Consider the following 23,220-nt stretch of genomic DNA (forward strand, 5'->3'; position numbering starts at 1 on the left):
TTTTCTTCTGTTGGTCTTTAAAAGCTTCCCAATCTCTAACTTTCCACTAATTTTTGCTCTCATTATATGTTGGCTTTGACTTCTCATCTGTCACAGTTGTGTCATCCTGCCTTTAGGATACTTCTTCTTTGGGATGTATCTATCTTGCACCTTCCGAATTGTTCCCAAAACTCCAGCCATTGCTACTCTGCCATCATATCTGCTAGTGACCCCTTCCAGTCAATTTTGGCCAGCTCCTCTCTCATGCCTCTGTAATTCTCTTTAATACTGCTATATCTGACTTCAGCTTCTCCTCAAATAGTAGGGTAAATTCTATCATATTATGATCACTAGCCGCCAAGGGTTCCTTTACCTTAAGCTCTAATCAATTCTGGTTCATTTCCTAACACCCAGTCCAGAATAGCTGACCCCCTAGTGGGCTCAACCACGAGCTGATTTATAAAGCTGTCTCATAAGCATTCTATAAATTCCCCTCTTGAGATCCAGGACCAACCTGATTTTCCCACTCTACTGGCATATTGAAATCCCCATGGCTATCGCAACATTGCCCTTTTAGCATGTATTTTCAGTCTCCTAGTGTAATTTGTAGGCCACATCTTTGCTGTTATTTGGAGGTCTGTATATAACTCCCATCAATGTCTTTTTACCCTTGCAGTTTCTTACCTCTACTCACAGCCATTCTATACATTCCAATCCTATATCACCTCTTTCCAATGATTTGATTTAATTTTTCACCAACAGAGCTCCCCCCACCCCCACATCCCTTCTGCCTACCTGCCTGTCCTTTCAATACATTGTGTATCCTTGGATGTTAAGCTCCCAACTATAATCTTTCAGCCACGATTCAGTGACGTACACAATGTCATACATGCCATTCTGTAACTGTGCTACAATTGATCTAATTCCATATACTGCATGCTTTTAAATATATACTTCAGTCCTATATTCATCACCCTTTTTGATTTTTGTCCCCCTTTTATATTGCAACTCATCCCATTGACTGCAAATATGCCCTATCATCAGCTTCTCTTGGCTAGCAGTCTCACTGCACACTGCATCTTTTACAAACTCCCTATGCCACCCTCAACCCTATCACTCCTGTTCCCATCCCCTCTGCCAAATTGGTTTAAACCCTTAGTGTAGTGGTGGGATCCCTTTGGAGACAGCAGAAGTTGTGAGAATGATGTGTTGGATGTGGAGGCTAATGGGGTGGTAGGTAAGAATAAGAGGAACTCTATCCCTGCTCTTATATTCTAGACCTCTTGAAATGAATTTTAACATTGCACTTGCCTCCCTCACTATAGAGTCAGCCTGCAAGTTAACCTTTAGGGTGTTGTGCAGAAGGACTCCCGAGTCCCTTTCCATCTCAAATTTTTGGATATTCTCCCGATTTATAAAATAGTCTGCACATTTATTCCTTCTACCAAAGTGCATGACCATGCATTTTCAAACAATGTATTTCATTTGCCACTTTCTTGCCTGTACTCCTAATCTGTCTAAGTCCTTCTGCAGCCTTCCTGTTTCCTTATCACTACCTGCCCCTCCACCAATCTTTGTACCATCTGCAAACTGGGCTGTACCAATAGCAAAGCCATCTATTCCATCATCTAAATCATTGATATACAGCATAAAAATAAATGGTCCCAACAGCAATCCCTGCGGAACAGCACTAGTCAGTAGCAGCCAACCAGAAAAGAATCCTTTTATTCCCACTTACTGCGTCCTACCAATCAGCCAATGCTCTGTCATCCTCAAAGAATTCCAATAGGTTCATCAGGCAACACTTTCCCTTAAGGAAACCATGCTGACTTTGTCCTCTCTTGTTCTGTGTCACCAAGTACTCCGTAACCTCATCCTTAACAATTGACTCCAACATCTTCCCAACCACTGAGATCAGGCTAACTGGTCTATAATTTCCTTTCTGCTGCCTCCCTCCTTTCTTAAGTAGTGGAGTGACATTTGCAGTTTTCTAGTTCTCTGGAACTATGCCAGAGTCCAATGATTCTTGAAAGATCATTAATAATGCTTCCACAATTTCTACCACTACCTTTTTCAGAACCCTAGGGTGCAGGTCATCTGGTCCAGGTGACGTATGTACTTTTAGGACCTTCAGCTTTTTGAGCACCTTCTCCTTTGTAATAGAAACTGCACTCACTTCTCTTCCCTCACACCTTTTAACACCTGGCACACTGCTAGTGTCTTCCATAGTGAAGGCTGTTGCAAAATACTCATTTAGTTCATCTGTCATTTCATCTCCTTGTCCCCAATTATTATTTCTCCAGCCTTATTTTTTAGCAGTCCTATATCCACTCCCATCTCTCTTTTACTTTTTATATATTTGAAAAAGCTTTTCTATCTACCTTGATATTGCTTGCTGGCTTGCTTTCATATTTCATCTTTTCTTCCTAATGATTCTTTTAGTTGCTTCCTATAGATTTTTGAAAGCTTCCCAATCCTTTATCTTCCCACTAATTTTTGCATTGTTTTACGCCTTCTCTTTTGCTTTTACATTAGCTTTGACTTCCCTTGTTAGCTGCGGTTGTATTATTTTGCCATTTGAGTATTTCTTTGTTTTTGGAATACTTCTATCCTGCACCTGACTCATTTTTCCCAGAAACTCAAGCCATTCCTGTTCTGCTGTCATCCCTGCCAGCATCTTCTTCCAATTTACTCTGGCCAACTCCTCTCTCATACCACTGTAATTTCCTTTACTCCACTGAAATACTGCTACATCAGACTTTACCTTCTGCTTGTCAAATTTCAAGTTGAACTCAATCATATTGTGATCACTGCCTCCTAAGGGTTCCTTTACCTTAAGCTTTATAATTACCTTCAGTTCATTACATAATACCAAATCCAGTATAGCTGATCCCCTATTAAGGTCAACAACAAACTGCTCTAAAAAGCCATCTCTTAGGCATTCAACAAATTCATTCTCTTGGGATCCATTACCAACCTGATTTTCCTAATCTACCTGCATGTTAAAAACTCCCGTGACTATCATAACATTGCTCTTTTGACATGCCTTTTCTATTTACTGTTGTAATCTGTAGTCCACATCCTGCCACTGTTTTGAGGCCTCTATATAACTACTATCAGGGTCCTTCTACCCTTGCAGTTTCTTAACTCAACCTACAAGGCTTCAGCATCTTCCGATCCTATGTCACATCTTTCTAATGATTAAATGCCATTCTTTATCAGCAGAGCCATGCTACCCCCTCTGCCTACCTTCCTACCCCTCTGGTACAATGAATGTAACCTTGGACATACCGCTCCCAATTACTACCATCCTTCAGCCACGATTCATTAATGGCCACAACATCATACCCAACAATCTGTAAAAGTGCAACAAGATCATCTACTGTATTTCTAATACTCCATGCATTGAGATATAATACTTTGAGTATTTGCTACCCTTTTTGATTCTGTATCCCTACCGCACTGATACCCACCCTGCTGGCTGCAATTTTGTCCTATTATCTTCCTGCCCTTCCTGACCGTCTGACTGCACGCTTTCCTTGCTTTTATACCATCCATCTTATCTTGAGTCCTTTCACTCCATTTCCCATCCCTCTGCAGCTCTAACAACTCCCCAAAAGCTCTAACAAATCTGCCTGTGAGAATATTGGTCCCCCCTCGGGTTCAAGTGCAACCTCTTTTGAACAGGTCATACCTCACCCAGAAGAGATCCCAATGATCCAAGAGTCTAAAGGCCTGCCCCTTGCACCAACTTTCTCAGCCATATATTTATCTGCAAAATCATCCAGTTTCTACCCTCACTGGCACGTGGCACAGGTAGCAATCCAGAAATTACTACCCTGCTTCTCAGATTTCTGCCGAGCTCTCTAAATTCTCTCTTCAGGACCTCTTTGCTTTCCCTTCCTATGTCATTGGTACCAATATGTAGCAAGACATCTGGCTGCTCTCCCTCCCACTCCAAAATGCTGTGGACATGATCTGAGACGTCCCTGACCCTTCACCTGGAAGGTAACATACCATCCGGGTGTCCCGTTCACATTCACAGAATCTCCTGCATATTCCTCTGACTATTGAGTCCCTTATCACTACCCCTCCCCTCTTCTCCCTCTTCCTCTTCTGCACCATGAACACATGTTTAGTGCCAGTAACCTGGTCTTATGGCATTCCCATGGGAGGTCATCCCCCACAACAGTATCCAAAACGGTATACTTATTATTGAGGGGAATGGCTGCAGGGGTGCTCTGTGCTAACTGCCTATTCACCTTCCCATTCCTCTCCTGGCAGTCACCCAGCTACCTGCCTACTGCAACTTAAGGGTGACTACTTCCCTGTAACTCCAATTGATGATCCGTTTCCTGTGTTTCCGATCCTCCTGTGAAATTAATTTAAACCCTCCCCAACAGCTGTAACAAACCTGCCCTCAAGAAGGTTGGTCGTCCTCAGTTTCAGGTGCAGCACATCCCTTTTGTTCAGGTCATACCCCCCAATGTTGCAAGAGCCTGAAGCCCTGCACCCTGCAAGAGGGACAATAAGAGAAAGAGTAAGTTTTCTATTTCTGCTTTTTGTTATATCTAACCTGTAAAAGTAATAGACATCCTGCAGTGGACTATTGTAATTAGTACAGTTTCGGAGTGGAAGCAAGTTGTCCTTAACATAGCAACCACCCAAGAGAATTATAAAGAATAGAATGCACACACCTCTGATGTATTGTTGTTTTAAAATGCTAATTACTGTGTGTTTGCAAATAGCGTAATAGTGCAAAATTTTCATGACAAAGTTTTTGTTTCATTAAATATTAAATCCTGTTTTGTTAAGATAACGTTTCAAAGGGAATTAAATATACTTAGTTCCACAAGGGCCCAGCAACATGGAAGAACATGCCTATCACTTTTTAGTGTTGTTCCTCCTTCATTAAGGCAAGTACTAAAATTCAAACATTTTATAAATGCCTTGTGTTGTAGCTATCGATATTCCCATACAGGTATGTATATAACAATGAAAAGTGGAAAATGTATGCAGAGTGGGCTCCCTCACCTCTGCCCCGCTGACCCTCAACATAGGATCTCCTAAGGGCTGTACCTAAGCCCCCCTCCTTTACTCACTATATCCCTATGAATGTGTCGCCACCCACAGCTCCAATCTGCTAATTAAATTTGCAGATGATACTACATTGATTGGTCTTATCTCAAATAATAACGAGGCAGCCTACAGAGAAGTCATCACCCTGCCACGGTGTTATCAGGTAAACGATCTCTCCCTCAATGTTGCAAAAATAAAGCTGGTTGCAGACTACAGGAGAAACAAAGACAGGCTAATCGCTATTGACATCAATGGATCTGGGATTGAGAGGGTAAAAAGCTTTAAGTTCCTTGGTATACACATCACCTAGGACATCACATAGTCTGTACGTACCGGCTATGTGGTGAAAAAAGCACATCAGTGCTTCTTTTACCTCAGACGGTTGAAGAAGATCGGCATGAGTCCCCAAATCCTAAGGACTTTCTACAGGGGCACAATTGAAAGCATCCTGACTGGCTGTATCCCTGCTTGGTATGGGGACTGTACTTCGCTTAATCACAAGACTCTGCAGAGGGTGTTGCGGACAGTACAGCATATCTCTGGATGTGAACTTCCCACTATTCAGGACATTTACAGGCTTAGGTGCATAAAAAGGTCCCGAAGGATCATTGGGGACCTGAGTCACCCCAACAACAGCCTGTTCCAGCTGCTACCATCCAGGAAACGGTACGGCAGCATTAAAGCCAGGACCAGCAGGCTCTGGGACAGCTTCTTCCACCAGGCCATCAGAATGATTAATTTACGCTGACACAATTGTATTTCTAAGATATATTGACTGTTCTGTTGTGTATTGTACTGTACATATTATTTATTACAAACTACTATAATTTGCACATTGCATATTCAGATGGAGACTTAAATATTTTTACTCCTCATATGTGAAGGATGTGAAATAAAGTCAATTCAATTCAATTAACCAGGGCACCAACAAAATCCAGGCAATTGTGTCAATTTTGAAGATGGCTTATGGAAATTTTATTTGACCTTCTGAAATGTTAAATAAACTTTGAGGGAAATCCTCCTTCCTAGTGTAATAGAGTCATGGAGAAAAGTAGCATGGAAACAGGCCTTTTGGCCTAACCTACCTATGCCAAGTACTTGTTATATTCATATTTTTCATCTTTTAATAACTAAAAACTATGCTTTTTTTTAAATAAAGAAGAGCAAGGCTGATTAATTAAATTTTGGTCAGATCTGCTAAAATGTTGTTATCTGGAACATTTATTGACCTTTTTTCTTGATATGTATGTTTACTTAATGGGAATTTATTTTATGTGGAGCCAGATCTTCATGCTTTATGCATGAATTTGCATCTTGGGCATTATAAATTTGAAAATCCAATTTTGGGAGTCTCCTGCCAGAATAATAATCCTTTCACTGTTTTTTTTAGAAAGCACTTTATCCAAGGTACTGTCCTCTTGAGACCAGGCTAGCTGGGACAAACCTCTGCTTTTGTGCATGACTAGTTCAATTTATAGTGCAGTCACTCAAACTGAGACAATACTGGAACAGTTTGTAATGTGGGACAGTTGAGCAACTAAGGCTACACCCACATTAGGCCGGATAATTTTGAAAACGAAGCTTTTTCTTTTTGTTTTGACCCTCCGTCCACAGTAAAGTGGCATTTTCCTCTCCTGGAAACGGAGATTTTCAGAAACGCTCTCCAGAGTGAATAAATCTGAAAATGCCTCATATCCGTTGTAGTGTGTACGGAGTAGCTGGCTATTTTTAAAACCACTGTCATGACGTGCCAGAACAGATGGTGATGGCAGCGCGGCATTTCATTGTTTTCTTGAACGCAACTTCCAACACCACAACAACAATGGCGGACAGCTTCATGTGTATGTTGTTTACTTTCTTGTCTATGTTAATAGCTTGTTTGGAGTTAAACATAGCTATCTACCACGCACAGACAGCATATCTACATACGAAAGGGCGTCGTTTGTGCTCACAGTTGCTGTGCAATGGATCTACACAACGTCAATGCTGTAATCAAGCATACAAAGACCGGCGGTATTGGAGACAACCCGGCCAAACCAGTGCGTGGTGGGACAATTTTGCAAATGAAGTTGTGGTTCCTGAAGAATGATGTGATAACCTTAGAATGTCCAGGAGCTCCGTGCTTCATCTAAGTAAACTATTACGTCCTCACATCGAAGGACAGACAACACGAATGAGATCACCGGTGGATGTGGTTAAAAAGGTTGCTTGCATTTTGTACTACCTTAGCGACGAAGGAAGGCTCAGGAAAACAGCTAACGCGTTTGGATTGTCAAGGCAGGTGGTGTCCAAGAAGTATGCAAGGCTATAACTGCACATCTGGGCCCTGCATATATCAAGATCCCACACACAGAGTCTGAAGTGAAGTACCTTGTAACCAGCTTCCACCATGCTCACGGCTTGCCACAGTGTTTGGGGGTGGTTGATTGCACACACATCGAAGTTAAACAGCCTACAACAAACTCCACAGATTACCTGAACAGAAAGGACAGATTTTCTTTGAATGTACAGGCTACATGTGATTACAAATTCTGCTTTATGGATGTTGTTGTGAAAGGGCCAGGCAGTGTCCATGATGCTCGTATATTTGCAAATTCAAAAACTAATGACTACTTGAAAAATGAGAGGATCCCCTCTTACAGACGAGTTGTGGTGGAGGGTGAGGATGCCATTCCTGTTTTTTTGCTGGTAGGCCCTGGATACCCCCTGATGCCTTATGTTATGAAAGAGTACACTAACGGTGGTGTGACCCCACAGGAACAGTACTTTGGCATGTCCTTCTGCAAATCAAGAATGGTAATTGAATGCTCTTTCGGACGTTTGAAGGCAAGATTTGGTGCTCTGTGCAGAGCAATGGACATAGATATGGAGGACCTTCCCTTTGTTATTTATGCATGCTTTGTGCTGCACACTTTCTGTGAGACAAACAAAGAGACTGTTCCTGAGCAGAATGTTACTGCAGCTTTGCAGTATGACAGAGAATTTCAACCCCCCCGCCCACACAACCTAACGATTTCAGAACAGACGGCAACGAGACTGAAGCCAGAAGAGTTAGAAATGTACTCACCAAATACTTTGACCCATAGCTTACTGAATAAATAAGTATACTCACTTCGCCCTGTTTTCTGTCCTTGCTTTTATTAAGGTGGTTTACCTATTTATGCAAGTACAAACGTTTGTACTTCTCTGACAATAGATGTGTAACGACCTTATGTAACATAGTATGGAAATACAAGATAACACTGATGCAAACATGTTTTATATATTTAACAAGGTGCTTTATTATTGTATTGCTTGTGCAAGCATTCAGTAGATGCAATTATCACTACTTCCAAAATGTCATTTTAAATAGTAGCTTACATTTGGCATACACATGAAAATGTTAAGGGCACAAAAGGAAAATGGTAAGTTTCACTTTTACTCAGGTAAAAATAAAATTACTTTTGCCCAGTAACTCATTTCATTGCACATGTTAAATACAGCAAAATAATACAGAAAGACATGGCAAAAGTAAAGGCAAACATGAGGTAACAGCAAATTTCACTTTTGCACAAGCCTTATTGCGTTTCATTGTAGCTGTCATCCCTTTGATCGGTGAAGAGACTGTAGCTGTAGGAAATGTTTCCAGGGTAACCCTTCTGTGGGAGTGGGGAAGATGTTGGTGGGGCCGCCCGGGGGTCTGTGTGTCCGTATGTGTAGCTATTGTAGTGGCTGTGAGGCTGGTATTGTGGCGCTGAAAAGTACTGGGGGGGAGCCATCATATTCCTCATCGTTGCAAATGTCTCTGCAACACAGTTAGTCAGTTTTTCAATGTTCATTGTCGGTCGGGTCATACTGTCTGTGAACTCCCTGTCGGTTGCCTCCATATGCTCCAGTATTTGCTTCTTTAGTTTTAAGTCCGCTTGCTGTCTATCTTTTGGCAATTTCTTTTTAAGTTTTTCCAGTCTGTAACTGGACAAGCGCGCAGCAAGTCTTTCACGCTGAGATTCGACACCAAACATGTCACAGCCATCACCTGTTGCTTGGTCCAAACTGTCGGAGTTGGGCGTACTTGTCGAAGCAGGTGAAGTGGCTGTACATCGGTCGCTGTGATGTGCGTCAACCCTATCCTCCAAATCGCAGGTTTCAATGCCGCCTTGAACTGCTGTTGTGGCTGGTGAGGCCCCCCAGATCTGCTCACATAACTCAAAGTACAGTAGAACGTGTCCACTGCCTGCCGGTATTTGTGACGAACCGCCTTAAGTTTGGTTACAATAATTGTCTTGGTTATATCGTCCAATTTGTGCGGGTAGTCCTTACCCAGAGATTCCGACTGCTCTGCCATGAGGTAATGTTCTTTATAGCAGTCGAGGGTGTCGTTGTATTTGGTTTGGCACGACTCCCAGTCCACATTCTGACTTTGTACTCGTTTATAACTCGCAGAAGCAGCTCGACTTCATCGTCTGTCCAAACGAAGAATTTTGGCCTGCTTTTTCCAGTGGAGGTTTTCTTTGTATCCCTTGCAGACATTGTTGAAAACTTTCTTTTGCTGTTGTTGTAGATACTCCAGTTTTTAACCAACTGAAAAAGCACAAGGCCACAGCGGAAACTGAACTAGAATACTGCCTCCTCTTCGGTTGTTTTCTGTAGATGTGTCCTGCGCATGCCCAGTAGGAGGAGTTTCGCCCAAATATCTGTTTTAATGTGAACAGAGATATTTTGAAAAATGCCTAATGTGGACGCCTGTCATTTTTACTTGAAACCGGCGTTTTCAAAATTATCCGGTCTAGTGTGGACGTAGCCTAAATGGAGAGATGACCCTGGGAATCCAGAGATGCTCTGCACCCTTATCAATTGCATAGTCTGTAGAGATTTTTTTAAATACCTGTTCTTGCTGGAAGAATCGAGTTTAGCAGTGACCACTTTCTGGAGCCCGGGTACCCAATCTGAGTTCAACACAACACGATCATTTGCACTGGGGTCAGGTTGGGTGTATAACAGTCATGGTACATTTGGGCTCAGTTTAAATCAATCTGTGACTCAAAGGCGAGCAAAAGAAACAGAAACAGGGAGACCGAAAGAGAATGGCAAACAAAGTGAGGTTAGAAGTATTTGTTTGTGTGTGTGTGTGTGTGTGTGAGAGAGAGAGAGAGAGATAGCTTGTGGGGTTAGTGCAGGGGCAAGCATGTGGAGTGGTGATGGCTATAACTACTTGGCTCAGGTCAAAACAAGTTGTAGAAAGGCTGGACCTGGCAGGAGCCTAATTTGTACCCAAACAGGTTTTTATCGCTGTCAGCTCAGTGCTATCATTGTAAACTGAGGAAGGTGGCAGGGAGCAACACTATGTATGTATGTCCAGTATACCTAAACAATTGGAAGTGGAAGAAAATGTAAGGATTGTTTGCTTTTTTCACAAAAAAAATGCAATTTTACTTTGTTTCACTATTGATACAGGCACATAATCCTCAATTCTTCCTTGTATTCCTATCAGCATCAGAAATATATATAAATATTTCTGCCTGCCTCTGATTTGAACTGCAAATCCATGCTTAGGATCAGCTGCAAAATATAAAAAAGACCCCTTTAGGACCTCGCCTGGAGATTCAGGGAATAATTGAAAGGTTGCAGAGTCTTTAAAAGTTGGTTTGTAAAATTTTTTTTACAAAAATTGTAGGAACCTCAGGCCATTTAAATTGTCAATACAGCTGCCACAACTTACAAAAAGAAGTACTGGAGATAATTGCTCAAGATTTAAACCCTCCAAATGGCAGAATCGTTTGAATGCTATTGTTGTACATTTTTTTTAATGAGTGTTGAGTGCATAATCTTCACCATTTTACTGGATATACAGTAGTACATCTGGTATGAACTCAGAAGAATTGGTGAGGCCAAACTTGTAGTATATGTATTTCTGTTCCCCTACCTACAGGAAAGGTTTCAATAAGTTGAAAGTGTGCAGAGAAAATTTACTTAGATGTTGCTGGGATTTGAGGAGCTGAGTTACAGAGATTATTTGAATACATTAGGATTTTATTCACTGGAAAAGGAGAATAAGGTGGAATCTTATAGAGCGACATAAGTAGGGTGAATGCATGTAGGCCTTTCCCCCCTTAGGATATGTGAGACTAGAGCTGGAGGTCATCGGTTTAGGGTAAAAGGTAATACATTTAAGGGGGAATCTGATATGCAACTACTTAGGGTGGTGCGAGGATGGAGTGAGCTGCCAGTGGAAGAAGTGGATGCAGGTTCAATTGTAAGAGAAGATTGAATAGGTACATGGAAGAGAGCGGTATGGAGTGATGTGATCTGGGTACAGAGAGTTAGATGGGACTAGGTAGAAAACCAAATTGACATAGATTAGATGAAACAAAGGGTCTGTTTCTGTGCTGTAGTGCTCTATGACCCTAAGTACAACTCCATGACATGAATATTGGATTTTCAATTTCAGGTAATCTGCCATCCCTGTGTTCCTTTCTCTCATTCTGGTCCATCAATGTTCTTTCACCCTCCTTTTCTTTCCTGTACTCCCCAGACTCCATTACCTAGTTTTGTTCCCCTTCCCCTTCTGGTTATATCAGACTATCACCCACACACGTCACCTACTAGGTCTGTTTTTGTCTCCCCAACTAATTTTCATCTGCCATTATTCCTCCTTTATCTGATTCCCAATTTCTAGTTTTTACAACTTCTTGTGTCTCCACCATCTCCTCCCCCTATTTGGCTCCATCTGCCCCCTTTTTTTGTCTTCTTATCTGACTCTACCTGTCACACACCAGTTGCTGTCTCGCATCTCCACCCCACTCCTCCCCCACCTGGCTCCATCTGCCCATCAGTTCGCTTAGCTGATTCCATCTATTGCCTGCCAGCCCCTGCCTGGTCCTTTCCTCTCACCTCTGTATACGAGCTTCCTCCCTGTATATTTTCAGTCCTGTTGCATGCAAATTTTGCTGACCATTCTCCAGCCTCTGTTGATTCTGCCTGACTCACTGAATTTCTCCAGCAAGCTTTTTTTGCTCCAGATTATAGCATGTACAGTCTCCTTCCTGTGGCCCTGCTTTATGGCACAGTTACATGGAATTGAAAAACCAGAAAAAAAACTGGGCATCTTGCCTGTGGTGTCATGGAGAGAAAACCTTTCTATCATACAACAGTCTCTTTCACCCCACTCCCCCACACCCTTTTATTCTCTCATAACATTCCACCCTCTCCATAAAAGAATGCACAGATAGTTCCAGAACTAAAGAGATTGCAGATGCGCGAATCTAGAGCAACACACAAAGCATCAGAGGATCAGGCAGCATCTATGGAGGGAAAATGGACATTTGACTTGTAGTTCCAGTCATGAGCACACAGTATCTTTTTTTATATACTGCATAGTAATGATTAACCATTCTTGCATGTTCTATCACTGAAAGCATGCAGCTGCTAGAAATCCAAAGCAACACACAAAAATGCTGGAGAAACTCAGCAAGTCAGGCAGCATCTATGGAAATGAATAAACAGTTGATGTTTCAGACCAAGACCCTTCTTCAGGTGGAAAGGGGAAGATTCCAGAATGAAAATGTGGAGGGAGGGAAAGGAGGCTAGCTGGAAGGTGATAGGTGAAGCCAGGTGGGTGGGAAAGGTAAAGGGCTGGAGAAGAAGGAATCTGATAGAGGAAAGCGGACCATTTTGTACAGCCTGCCCTTCATCTTGGTGGGATAAAAATAACAATGTGTGGTTATCAAAATTAAAAGAAAAAGTTGCATTGGGTAAGGCATATCTTCAGATGTTAGACTCATTCCCCCTTCCCCCTTTTTTTTGGTTTTTCTTCAAAAATTTTGACTTTGATGAGATGTAACTCTTGGAAGTCACGTCAGTTCCTTCAACTAAAACAACATTGTCGAATATGATTGTGCCTCTGCTCTGTAGTGTTGATACAGTTGTATCTCATTTTGTCCTTTTTATTAAGGAATGTTAGAACTGTAGACCCATCAAAATAGGTTAAAGCAGATTTTTCTAGCAATTTAATGCTTACTTTTTTATGTTAAATGTCTGTAGTGCAATGCCAGTGTTTATATTATTCTTGTCCTAATTTAAAGTATTTATCACTATGTGATGTTTTGTTATTATTTTTTAATATATTATCACTTCAAGCTTTTAGTTATGTGATGAATATGGGACTCACAAGAAAAAAACTACTAGAAGTTTGCTTAGTGTAGTGAATTTACCAATGAGTGATCTGAGTTAGTTCTGTTCTGTTAGCTATAAAATAGGTAAATAGCTTGCTACAGAACAAGCTTTATTAAAGCACCAGAAATGCACTGTATCACTATTGGTATGCTGTGGTTTTGACTATTCACTTGCTACAACCAAGATTACGTAGCTTCCCCACTGTCTGTCGCACCAACAAGGGAAACGGGCCTGCAGCATCTTGTAACCCTCAAGTTTGCCCAGCTCGCGTTCGTCTGGGGAATCAGCCTTCGGCCCTGCCAAACTGGGTAACCACGTTTGTGTGGATGCTGTGTAATGTACCCCCAGTTACAAACCCACAACGCAAAATATCAGACAGTACACCATAGGCAATTAAATGATAGACTTTATGAATCTTAATCTGAAGATAGGGTTAGTAATGAAAATAAAACAAAAAAAAGGGCCCAGGTCAAAGTCAAAGTTCCAGTTCGAGCTCACTCAGTGGTCATCCTTTCACCATGGATCTCCTCCGAGCGTCGCTGACCTTCAGACCCTCAGATCCCAGTCCACACCGTCCGGCGTTCTACCGGCTTTCTCCACTCGCGTCTTCCCTCTTCATCTCTCCTCGACAAAAGACCACGAAGACAACATCTTTCCATATACACAAGACAAAACAACAATCCCCAATTGGCTAATAGTCCTGTTATCTCCAGCAATAACCCAAACATGGCTGCTACAGAGAAACCGTTACCTCATCAGTGAACATTACAAAGAAGCCATTACATTAGCGTTAGCAGTGAACATTACAAAGAAGCCATTACATGTTATTGATGTTGAACAGGGTCTTGCGATCACAAGAGAAATGTGCAAGACAATTACTTGCTGTTACACTGCATACCGCCTTCATGCACCAATTCCAATGCAGGCAGCAACATGGTCCACACCAAGTCTGGCTTCTCCAGCTCCTCCAGCAATGAGCAGCTTGTTAATGGGGTCCACCTGCAGTACCCAGATTTCTCAATGTCTAGCATTGTCTTGTAATCATAAAAAAGACATTTTAAAAAGACAAAAACACTTTTTGTTGGCCCCCAAGAGGTGCCATCTTACCGGACATGACAGTATCTCAGAAGTCTGATTTATAGCTTGGAAGGTTCAATCAGATCATTAGCAAGGTGCTCAAAACTTACATGGGATACTTATTTGGAGACAGAAGAGACTGGATGCTGAAATCTGGAGCAATACATAACCTGCTGAAAGAACTCAGTGGTCAAGTAGCATCTGAGAGTGGAAAGGAATTGATGACATTTTGGATTGAAACCCTATATCTTTATGTCAACAATTCCTTTCATTCCACAGATACTGCTTGACACACTGAGTTCATCCAGCAGATTATTTATTGCTATGATACTTACTTGTCTTGAGGCAGCTGGCAAACATTGAACTATACTGAAAGATGTCCACAGGCACAAAAGCATTTTGGATTTCCAGATAACTCCAGTGCAGGAATGTTTGAAATAAAAATGGAAAACACTGGTAACATGGTTAATGCATCAGTGTAATAGACTTTGAATAAAAGGGCATTCACCTGAAATTTTTAAGTCAGTGAATCTCTCCACAGGTGCTACATGATCTGTAGAGTATTTCCAACATTTTCTATTCTTATTTAGCTTTTTAGCATTTGCGGTTTTTTTTGTGTTTCAGTAACAAGAAAGGCATGACCTTACGGTCCAGCATTTATTGACTTCCTTGAACTCTGAGTGGATTATAAGTCACTATAATTAACCTTGGCATCCTTCTGTTTAATTGGCACAGTCATCAAGGAATCCCACTGGCACTGAGTACCATCACCATCCCACTGTAATAGCAGTATTAGACTTCACTGTATCATATAGATCAATAATTTGCACATATTTATAAGGATGGAATTGGTAATTAGTTTATTAATGGGCCATGTACTGGAAAACAGTAATAAACTTGAGATTCTGCCAACAACAGTTGTGTGATCGGCAAATTTATAGATGGTGTTTAAGCTACACCTAATCACAAGGTCATGGATTCAGCAAGAATAGAGCAGTGGGCTAAGCACATATTCTTGAATGGTAGTCACCATGGAGTAGATGTTATTTCTGATCCTCACTAATGTGGAAATTATAGATCGGTTAGCTTGACTTCAGTGATTGGAAAGATGTTAGAGTCTATTATTAAGGATACTGTTTCAGGGTACTTGGAAGCACATGATAAGATAGGCAAAAATGCATGGTTTTCTAAAGGGAAAATCTTGCCTGATCAATCTGTTGAAATTCTTTGAGGAAATAGCAGGCAGGATAGACAGTTAAAGAGTCATAGAGATGTGCATCACAGAAACAGGCCCTTCAGCTCATCTAGTTTGCACTGAACCATTTAAACTGCCTACTCCCATCGACCTGCATCATGAAAATAGCCCTCCATACCCCTTCCATCCATGTACCTATCCAAACTTCTCTTAAACATTGAAATCCAGCTCGCATGCATCACTTGCGCTGGTAGTTCGCCCCACACTTTCATGAACTTCTGAGTGAAGAAATTTCCCCTCATTTTCACCTTGGACTATCTATAGGTACCCTATCTATAACCCTCATAATTTTGTATACTCTATCAAATCTCCTATCAATCTTCTCCGTTTGAGGGAATTAAGTCCAAACCTATTCAATCTCTCCATATAACTCACTTACTCCAGACTCGGCAACATCTTTGTAAATTTCCTCTCTATTCTTTCAACCTTATTTACATCTTTTCTGTAGATAAGTGACCAAAACTACACACAATCGTGCAGTTTGATGATTGTGCTGCCTTTCTTTCCTTTCTTGGTTTCATGGCTACGTGGAAAAGAAGAATTTCAAGAGTTGTATCCTTTGATAATAAATGAACCTTTGACCCTTTGAACTCTTCAAAAATCTCTACAAGATTAGTTAGATATGACGTACCACACACAAAGCCATGCTGACTATCTGTAATCAGTCTATGTCTATCCAAATGCTCATATATCCAGTCCAATAACTTTCCCACTACTGATGTCAGCCTCACCAGCCTATAATTTTATGGGTAATTTTTAGAGTCTTTCTTAAACAGTAGAACAACATTGACTATCCTCTGATCTTCTGATACCTCACATGTTGCCACAGCCAGCTGTGCAGGCTAAGTCATTGGGTATATTTAAGGTGGAGGTTGATAGGCTCTTGATTAAGCAGGGATTCAAAGGTTATGGGGAGAAGGCTGGAAAATGGGGTTGAGAGGGATAATAAATAAGCCATGTTGGAATGGTGGAGCAGACTCAATGGGCCGAATTTCCTGATCTGCTTCTAGGTCTTAGAGGCTTATTTCTATTTCAACATCTGCTTCTACTCTTTGTTTACTTCCAGGAGTTATTAGCAGAATTTGATGCTGAGATGAGACATCGAGAACATGACTTTACACTCCGAAGAGATGAAATGAATAATGTGGTACTTAGCAGTAAATTGAAGGTTTGTTGAGAATTTTAATTGCCATTTTGTTGGTATTCCATGAGTTTTTCATTCTGTATGTGAACTATCATTGAAATACTTGTACATTCTGAAATTATTTCTAAATTGCTGAGCATTTACGATCTTTAAAAATAATTCAGATAATATTTGGAAAAGTTTGGTGTATTAAAAGGTTTGCTGCCTTGTTAAGTGTGGCAGGGAAGTGAATATAATATTTGAAGGGTAGTTGGTACAATCAGAGGTCGTGTTGAAAGATATGCTTCTAAAAGAAGGAGGAAGTAAAATTTACAAATGGTGAAGTTGGTGGTTTCCATAAGATACAGGGAAAATGGAAGACAAAGGTGTGTGTAAACCCTGGTTGTAGCTGCAAGAAAAGGTTAAATAGTAACAAGCCAAACATAGTAAGTTGTCACAGTTGAATTTACTACACAACAGATCAGGGATACCCCAAGCTGAGTCCTATGGTGTAGTCCAGGGCAGTGGTTGGTCTTGATATCTGAAGAAGCTCAGGATTTGAAAGCCAGTTTGTGGATAAATCCAGTGTTCAGAGAAAGGTAAGTTTTGGGGTTTGGCAATAGGAACTTGAACTATACCTAAGTAGTCGCAAGCTCTATTTAGTAACACTTACTGTTTGAATAGAAATAGCTATAGTTTAACTCAAAAGAATATTCCTGTGTTAACTGTTACAATTGACTAACACAGGTGAAACTTTTGTCCAAAGAGTTGGAGCTGCTCCAAGAAACAGGAACAAAGGCTGCAGAATCACTTCAGATAGCAGAGAAAACAAACCACCAAATGGCAAAACAACTTCAAAGAAAAGAATTTGAATTAAAAAATGTAGTTGCCTTAAAAGATGCCAGGTATGCATTGGTGAAAATGCTTCTTTAGTTTTGTTTTAGAAAATCTTTGAGGTATGACCCTTATGTGGGGATGAGGGTTGGGGAAGGAACTCATTCCTGAACCTTTGAGCTTAATGCACATATGTAGTGAAATACAGTTCCATTGAAGTCTGTAATCCACATTGTCAGAAGTAGTGTTTAAATCAAAGCCACCATCTATGGAAGCATAGTGTAAGCAACGGAAGCCTAAACTCTAAAAAAATAACAATTTAGATATCTCTGTATCCTTAAATGTCTTACTGATGTATAGTTGTATTATAGTGGATGTACAGTAGTTTGCTGAATTTTGTTACTTGGTTATGTCTTCGAAGTTTATTTATCAAAATGGGTAACATGTGATGTAAAAAGATTAACACTGGCCTTTCACCTGTAGCTGACATAAAAATCAAATAAAATTAAAGCTTAAAAGATTCAATAGGTTCAGACGTTTTTTGATAAGCTTCCGATGGGAATAGATTTACAACTTTTCCATACTTAACTGCAATTGGGAACCTCATTTAGAGAGGTCAGAGCATGTTTGTTGTGTTTCACAAGTGTACACATTAATGAGACATAGTAGACTTGATGGTAACATAGAGCATAAAAAATGTTCCACATCCTAACATCCCTAACACTGACACAGACAATGTATCCTAACACTGATATTCTTAAAATTCCTGGGGAATTAAATCAGTATGCTAAGGTTCAGTTTAGAATTAGATTAACAGAATCTTTTGATTAATGTGTCTTACTGTGCCTAGGTGGAGTGATTTTTGAAAACATTCATTTTCCAGGGCTTACAAGGCAAGATCTTTTTGCCCATTCCCAAATGCCCACAAGAAGGTGGTGGAGAACTACTGCATTGAACTGCTGCAATCATTGTCTGAACGTTGCTGTAGTGGTTCAACTGAGTGGCTTACCAGGCCATATGCTATAGAATCCTGTGGGACTGTGCAATGCATTTATTGACTTCTATATTTACAGATGCTGTGGAATGGAATGACTTTTGGTTTTGGAGTCCAGTGCCCAATAAACCACACTCATCAAACAATGAGCAGATCATTAGTTGTTTTCTTTAAAATGGAAACAAGTGAAGAACTGGATCACATTATATTTACATAAAGTCTTCTTTTGCACTCAGCTTCCTTCAGTGCTGACTTAATCATTCATCTTCATAATTCCAACTTTTCACACAAGCCAGTAGGCTTGTTATTGCCCCTCCTTAAATGCAGTTTTTCTGAACTAATGCCAAGCCTGCTAATCTTAATTAATAAGCCAATATTAAAATAACATTAATTCATTTGTAGGAGGAGTCTGTCTAAGCCTAATTAGATTGACTACTGCTGGGGATGCTGATACTGCTATCACTCTGCAATAATACAGCCCAGGGATTTATTAATGACAATGCAAGAATATTTATTATTCTGATTTCAGAGTTTAGAAGTACAATACAACCTGACATCACTGTGTAATTTACAAGCTTAATTCCACATATTTCCAGCCATATCAATAGTCTATAAACTAATGATCCACTCATGAATTTCTGGTTACTAAGACCATAAGACAGAGGAGCAGAATTAGGCCAGTCAACCAATTAAGTTGGCTCTGCTAATCCATCATGGCTGATTTTTATCCCCCTTAACCCCATTCTCCTGGTTTGACACCCTTACAAATTAAGAACCTATCTATCTCTGCTTTAAATATACTCAGTGATTTGGTCTCCACAGCCATCTGTGGCAATGAATTCCACAGATTTACCACCCTCTGGATAAAGAAATTTCTTCTCATCTTTGTTCTAAAGGGATGTCCTTGTATCAGAATACAAGGTCTTAGCACACTGGTCTAAGACTCTCACACTGCAGGAAACATCTTCTCCATGTTCATTCCATCTAGGTGTTTCAATATTAGATAGGTTTCAAGAAAAAGGGGCACTGGTGAGACCTCATTTGGAATATTGTGTGCAGTTTAGATTAGATTAGATTAGATTATGAGGACACTCAGTCCTCGTTTATTGTCATTTAGAAATGCATGCATTAAGAAATGATACAATGTTCCTCCAGAATGATATCACAAAAAAAACAGGACAAACCAAGACTAAAATTGACAAAACCACATAATTATAACATATTGTTACGACAGTGCAAAGCAATACCGTAATTTGATAAAGAGCAGACCATGGGCACGGTAAAAAAAAAATGTCCCAATGTCCCGATCGACTCATCATCTAACGCAAGCAGCAGAAGGGAGAAACTCTCCCTGCCATGAGCCTCCAAGCGCCGACAACTTGCCGATGCATTGGAAGCACCTGACCGCACCTGACTCTGAGTCCGTCCGAAAACTTCAAGCCTCTGACCAGCCCTTCTGATACAACCTCTCCGAGCACCATCCTCTGCTGAGCGCTTCGACCCCGCCCCAGCCGCCGAGCAACAAGCAAAGCCGAGGACTCGGGGCCTTCTGCTCCGGAGATTCCAGACCACACTGTAGCAGCAGCAGCGGCGAAGCAGGCATTTCAGAAGTTTCTCCATGCTTTCACGTCTGTCTCCGTCAAATCAGGATTGTGCACGGCACCCTACTTAACAAATAACAGACATCACCACCGGAGTGGCCGCTATGAGCTGCGTCGCGTCGCCATCTTCTCCTCCTCCATTTGGGCCCCCTATCTTAGAAGGGATGTACTGATGTTGGAGGGAGTTCAGAGAAGATTTATGAGGATGATGCCTGGAATGCAGGGGCTAACATATGAGGAGCATTTGTCGGCTCTCGGACTGTATTCATTAAAGTATAGAAGAATGGGAGGGGATCTCATAGAAACATTTCGAATGTTGGAAGGGTTGGACGGAGTAGATGTGGAAAGGCTGTTTCCCTTGGTGGGTGAGTCCAGGATAAGAGGCCATAGTCTTAGAATTAGAGGGTATCCATTTAAAACAGAGTTGAGGAGAAATTTTTTTAGCCAGAGGGTCATGGATTTATGGAATTCGTTGCCACATACAGCTGTGGAGGCCCGATCATTGAGGGTGTTTAAGGAGGAGATTGATAGGTAACTAATTAGTTAGGGTATCAAGGGATATGGGGAAAAAGCCAGAAATTGGAACTAGATGGGAGAATAGTTTAGCTCATGGTGTAGCGGAGCAGTCTCGATGGGCCGAATGGCCTACTTCTGCTCCTTTGTCTTGTGTGTGAAGATCCCCCTTGATTTTTCTACGCTCCTGTAACTACAGTCCCAGGTTCATTAAAGGCTCCTCATTTGTTAATCCTTTCGTTCCTGAGATCATTCTCATGAACCTCCTCTGGACCCTCTATAATGCCAGTACATCCTCTCTTAGATTAAGTGCCCAAAACTGCTCGCCATATTCCAAGTGCAGTCTGACCAATGCTTTATAAAACCTCAGCATTATATGCTTGCTTGTGTATTCCGGTCCTCTGAAAATTAATGCTAATACTGCACTTGTCTTCCTCACTACCAACTCAACCCACAAGGTAACCTACAGGGAATCTTGCACCAGGACTCCCTAGTCCCTTTGTATGTGTAATTTCTGAATGTTCTTCCCATTTTGAAAATGGTCTACATCTTTATTCTTTCTACCAAAGTCCATGACCATACATTCCCCTCTGCCACATCTTTGCCCATTCTCCTAATGTGTTCCAGTCCTTCTGCAGAATTCCTCTACACCAGTCCTTGTGTCCTCTGCAAACTTGGCAACAAAGCCATCAATTCCATTATCCAGATCATTGACATATAATGGTGAAAAGAAGTGGTCCCAATATTGACCCCTGGGGAACACCAGCTGTCACCAGCAGCCAACCAGAAAAGGCTTTGTTTATTCCCACTCTGTCTCCTGCCAGTCAGACAATTGTCTATCCAAGCTAATATCTTTCCTGTAGTACCATGGGCTGTTATCTTGTTTAGCAGCCTCATGTGTAGCACATTGTCAAAGGGCTTCTGAAAATCCAAGTAAATAACATCCACTTACTCTCCTTTATCTATCCTGCCTGTGTTTCTTCAAAGAATTCCAACAGATTTGTCGGGCAAGTGTTTTCCTTAAAGAAATCATGCTGACTTCAGCCTATTTTATCATATGCCTGTAAGAAGCCCAAAACCTCATTCTTGGTAATGGATGTTGATCTTCCCAATGCTAGCCCCCTACAATTTCCTGTCTTTTGTCTCCCTTGCTTCTTAAAGAGTGGACTGACATTTGCAATTTTCCAATCTTCTTGAACTAACTAGGTAATCCCTTCCTAACTATAGTCCCTGTTTCAGAGGCCAGTCAGTGAACACCTTCTGGTGACTATCTGGGTCATCTCTGCCTGATTTCAGTGACTTTGCTGAGAGGCTGTCTTTTATGGCCGTTTTGCCTGCTGTTTTCATTGTCTTCGGTCTCCACTTTGACGTTTTGATCTCCAAGCAGGGTCTGCATAGTCCTACTAACTTTCCAATGTAGCCACAGGCTGCAATACTGCTTGTCTCATCATCCCCTGGCCTTATGCAAGAATGTAGTTCTATCTATATCATCTTTATCTATCTTGTGTCAGTCTTACATTATGACAGAACTGCACAGAAGTTACACTCCTTGTCATGAAGTACGTCAGGTGACTGCTTGTCTGTCTACAAACATCCCATTTTGCTCCCTGTTAATCCTTTCTATATTTTATCTCAATCCTAGTTAGTTGGAAATCCACGCGAGAACCAGTTTACAGTTATTAGGAAATATTAATCTGTTTGTGTTTGACCATTATCATGCAAAGATCTTTTTTATGAGATGAGTTCTGAGATATACAAAGCAGACGAATGAGTTAAGCATTAAGACTTCAATCTAGACTTGTAGGAGCCAAATTTGTGACTTTACTGTTAATATTTTGAGCCTTATATACAATAAAACTACAAAGGATTAGAGAAAAGTATATATATATAAAGTTAAGTAAATACATGCCCGCCCACCTGCATTTACTTCAACTTGAATAGGAATAAGGAACCTTGGTTCTCAAGGGATATTGCAACTCTGATAAAGAAGAAGAGGAAATTGTATGAAATGTATAGGAAACAGGGGGTAAATCAGGTGCTTGAGGAGTATAAGAAGTGCAAGAAAATACTTAAAGAAATCAGGAGGGTTAAAAGAAGACATGAGGTTGCCTTGGCAGTCAAAGTGAAGGATAATCCAAAGAGCTTTTACAAGTATATTAAGAGCAAAAGGATTGTAAGGGATAAAATTGGTCCTCTTGAAGATCAGAGTTGTCGGCTTTGTGCAGAACCAAAGGAAATGGGGGAGATCTTAAATAGGTTTTTTGCGTCTGTGTTTACTAAGGAAGCTGGCATGAAATCTATGGAATTAAGGGAATCAAGTAGTGAGACCATGGAAACCGTACAGATTGAAAAGGAGGAAGTGCTTGCTTTCTTGAGGAAAATTAAAGTGGATAAATCCCCGGGACCTGACAGAGTGTTCCCTGGGACCTTGATGGAGACTAGTGTTGAAATTGCGGGGGCTCTGGCAGAAATATTTAAAATGTCGCTGTCTACGGGTGAAGTGCTGGAGGATTGGAGAGTGGCTCATGTTGTTCCGTTATTTAAAAAAGGATCGAAAGGTAATCCGGGAAATTATAGGCCAGTGAGTTTAACGTCAGTAGTAGCTAAGTTATTG

At 41.0% G+C, this 23,220-nt stretch overlaps 1 protein-coding gene across 9 annotated transcripts in view; it reads left to right on the plus strand.

The window, feature by feature from the left end:
• ccdc57 (coiled-coil domain containing 57) overlaps positions 1 to 23,220 on the plus strand; it is a 185,161-nt gene that overhangs the window by 42,395 nt on the left and 119,546 nt on the right. For all 9 annotated transcript variants that reach the window (XR_010021297.1, XM_063074415.1, XM_063074418.1 and 6 more), the window contains 2 exons: positions 16,608 to 16,709; positions 17,412 to 17,569. Coding sequence is in view for 8 of the 9 variants with exons in the window: in XM_063074415.1 (XP_062930485.1) it covers positions 16,608 to 16,709; positions 17,412 to 17,569 (260 nt within the window). In the remaining variant the exon portion in view is untranslated. The remainder of the gene's footprint in view (positions 1 to 16,607; positions 16,710 to 17,411; positions 17,570 to 23,220) is intronic.

The sequence above is a fragment of the Mobula hypostoma genome, chromosome 22, assembly GCF_963921235.1.
Source record: "Mobula hypostoma chromosome 22, sMobHyp1.1, whole genome shotgun sequence".
Lineage (NCBI taxonomy): Eukaryota > Metazoa > Chordata > Chondrichthyes > Myliobatiformes > Myliobatidae > Mobula > Mobula hypostoma.